Consider the following 3438-nt stretch of genomic DNA (forward strand, 5'->3'; position numbering starts at 1 on the left):
AGGCTCATTTTCTTTTTCATATGTCACATGCTTGATGATGTAGGTGCCTCCGTGGTGGTGTCGTGCGCATATGCCATGCTGGGAGAGGATGGTCGATGTGTGGTTGGAGCCCGGGTGGTTGGAGAACCACCTTGCTTGACGGCAGCGGCGTTTGCAGATGCCGACTGCACCACACCATCAAGGCAGCCTAAGCCTTGATGAATATAGAGAAAAATGGGTACGCAACTTCAATTATTTATTGTAACGTTCAGTTCTACGTAATTTTTAATCATTTTGTATTTTGCCGCAGTCGGCGTCACATGATGGCCGACCTTGCTCCCAGCTCAAGGCATGGGTCCTCTCCAAAAAGGGCAAGGCGACGGCCGATATCGATTTCAACCCAGACGACCCGTCCGAGGCGTACAACCACCCTAGCATACACAGCCGCGTCAGCGAGTATACAAAGATGGCTAGGGAGGTTCACGGGCCAGACTTCGATCCGAGCTCCGAGGACATTGATGGAGAAATCGTGATGAGGGTGGGAGGAGGCAAGAAGCATGGCCGATATTGGATTGGCGATGGCGTCATCGACACGGCCTCTACTCCCACTCTCTCCCAGATCCGAGCTAGGAGCACGGACTTGAGCCCGGCGATACGGCCACGACCCACCACTGCACAGTTCCAGATGGAGGCTCTACAGGTTCTTTCTCTTCCATTCATCGTTCGTTTGTTGTTATACTTTAGCTTTGCATTATAACATTGCAATGAAATATTGTAGGCCCAGGTGGAAGAAGCAAGGAAGAAACAAGAGGAGATGGCGGTGCAGATGGAGGACATGCGGCGGAGGATGGAGGAAGAAAACCGGATTAGGATGGAGTAGATGTTCCAGTACATGCAGAATTTTGCTTCGAGCATGGGACAGTCTTTGCCTCCGCCACCGCCGATGATGTTCTCTCCGCCTCAGCCACCCACGACTACTCCTGTGAGTCACTTGACACATTGTGCTTAAGATTCAATACTTTAAATTTGACAACTTTAGATGTTAGCTCAGAATGTCCTATCCTATGTGCAGAATCAATCGGCGACTTCGAATAATGAAGATCAAGATTTGTCGCAGTGGTCTCCTTGGCCTCCACGGAAGTAGACTTGGTTGTGAACAATGTGGAAACTAAATTGTGACTTGAACTTGGATTTATGGATTGTTTCGTGCTTATGTTGAATTATGCCTGTGGTGTTTATGAATTATGCCTGTGGTTGTGAATTATGCATGTGATTGTTTATTACAAATGCCTGTAATATGTGTATTGTGAATTGAGAGGGGTCCGTTATACGTGGCAAAATGGGGAAAAAGGGGGGGTTCTGGGCACTTTGCCGAGTGTTACACTCGGCAAAGAGGGGCCTTTGCCGAGTGTTTTGGCTTTAACACTCGGCAAAGGGGCCACTCCCAGGTCTAGGCGCGACTTGTTTGCCGAGTGTCATGGCACGGCACTCGGCAAAGTGCCCATGTTTGCCGAGTGTCAGGGACACGGCACTCGGCAAAGCCAGGGTGTTTGCCGAGTGCCTCCCGTCTGGCACTCGGCAAACCTGCCGTTACCCCCGACGCCGTCATCGCGTATTTTGCCGAGTACATCTTTTCGCCGAGTGTTTTTTGGCCGTCGGCAACATGTTTGCCGAGTGCTCGCGTTTTGACACTCGGCAAACTAGGCTTTGCCGACAGGAAATTTGCCGTGTGCTGTTCGCCGAGTGTTACACTCGGCAAAGCCTTTGCCGAGTGTTTTCGTGCCTTCGCCGAGTGCCTGTGGCACTCGGCAAAGTGTCTGGTTCCCGTAGTGTTATAACTCTTATGCCTTCTCTTAAGATTTAAATTAAGAGCTTCGAGACAACGGTAACTCCATGCCGTTTAAGATACGGAATGAGTATATGAAGTACGTCTTTCCCTTTCTATCTTGCATGTATTTCTTTGAAAAAAGTAATCTGTCTCAAGCAACATAATCAAATTCTTCAATATCAACTTAATCTAACAGCCAATACTAATGAATTCCAGAACACCACAGTTCTCTGTGTGAATCATTTGCACATCAAACAATTTGATATGGCACGGTAAAATGCCTTCCGGATTAGACTAAGTCCGAAAACACCAGTAAAAAGTATTGGTGAGCGGCTTGATTGCCGTACCTCCCGGTCTCGGGTAACACTTACATGGCTACATCAAACTGTTTGATACGGCACGTGCATCGGTGCATGTTCACACACATACAAGAAGTCTAAAGGTAACTGTTATATAAGCCCATGAACGGCTAACCTCAAGCAATCAAAGCCAACCAACGCACAGGAAAAAAGGAAATCGAGAAAAGATCTGAGAAAGAATTTGTCCGCTCGAGGCAATGGCCTCTGCATCAGCTTTTGGCGCCATGGCGATCGTCCTCCTGGTGGTCCTGTCCACCTCACCGGCAGTGTACTCCCTCCGACCAAGCCTTGGCGTCTGCCACGCCAGCGGCTACCTCCCAGGCCGCTCCGGCAACTGCGTCAAGAGCAACGACCCGGACTGCTGCGTCGACGGCAAGAGGTACCCGCAGTACCGCTGCTCGCCGCCGGTCACCTCGAGCACGCCGGCCACGCTGACGCTCAACAGCTTCGAGAAGGGCAAGGACGGCGGCGGCCCGTCGGAGTGCGACAACTCGTACCACAGCGACGACGAGATGGTCGTCGCGCTCTCCACCGGCTGGTTCAGCAACATGGCGCGCTGCGGCCACCGCATCAAGATCACCGCCAACGGCAACTCCGTGTACGCCAAGGTGGTCGACGAGTGCGACTCCGTGCACGGCTGCGACGACGATCACAACTTCGAGGCGCCCTGCGCCAACAACATCGTCGACGCCTCGCCCGCGGTGTGGAACGCCCTGGGGCTCGACCAGAGCACCGGCGAGCAGGACATCACCTGGTCCGACGGGGACGAGTGATCGCCTACAACATTCGGTCTGGCTCGTTTGTGTTCGGTTTGTACATTTGTGGTTCACTGGCTGTCTCCGTAGATATATAGCATGTATAAATATGGACTACTTATTGTTGTATATAAGTTTATTATGATATGTCATTGGCTCATTGCCCTGTAAATATCAAAATCAAGTATCAAATAAAGGCTTTTTTTTATCTTACCTCTACTTTAAAGTGCAATTGTATTTTTACCTTTATTTTTTTAACTTTGTGGTTTTACCTTCAACTATTCACAAGTCAATGCAATTTTACCCTTGGTCTTTGCGCATTTGCCCTTGTTTTTTTTTGAAGGAGCACGAGGGGAATCCCCTACTGAATTTATTTAAAAAGAAACCAAAATGGTCCACAACAAGGAGAAACGAAGCAAAAGGAAAAGGCAACTAAAGCAACTAAAAGAAAAGAATAAAAGCAACTAGAAGAGAAGGATTACAGGGACTCTATCCAGTCTAGCAAAGAAGGCTGGAT

At 49.4% G+C, this 3438-nt stretch overlaps 1 protein-coding gene across 1 annotated transcript; it reads left to right on the forward strand.

Annotated features, from left to right (window-relative positions):
• The first annotated feature begins 2286 nt into the window (after positions 1-2286).
• LOC101779253 (putative ripening-related protein 5) lies at positions 2287-3112 on the forward strand. Its single transcript, XM_004954783.3, has one exon. The coding sequence runs from the start codon at positions 2364-2366 to the stop codon at positions 2937-2939; it is 576 nt and encodes a 191-aa protein (XP_004954840.1). The 5' UTR covers positions 2287-2363; the 3' UTR covers positions 2940-3112.
• Positions 3113-3438: the final 326 nt, after the last annotated feature.

The sequence above is a fragment of the Setaria italica genome, chromosome I, assembly GCF_000263155.2.
Source record: "Setaria italica strain Yugu1 chromosome I, Setaria_italica_v2.0, whole genome shotgun sequence".
NCBI lineage: Eukaryota > Viridiplantae > Streptophyta > Magnoliopsida > Poales > Poaceae > Setaria > Setaria italica.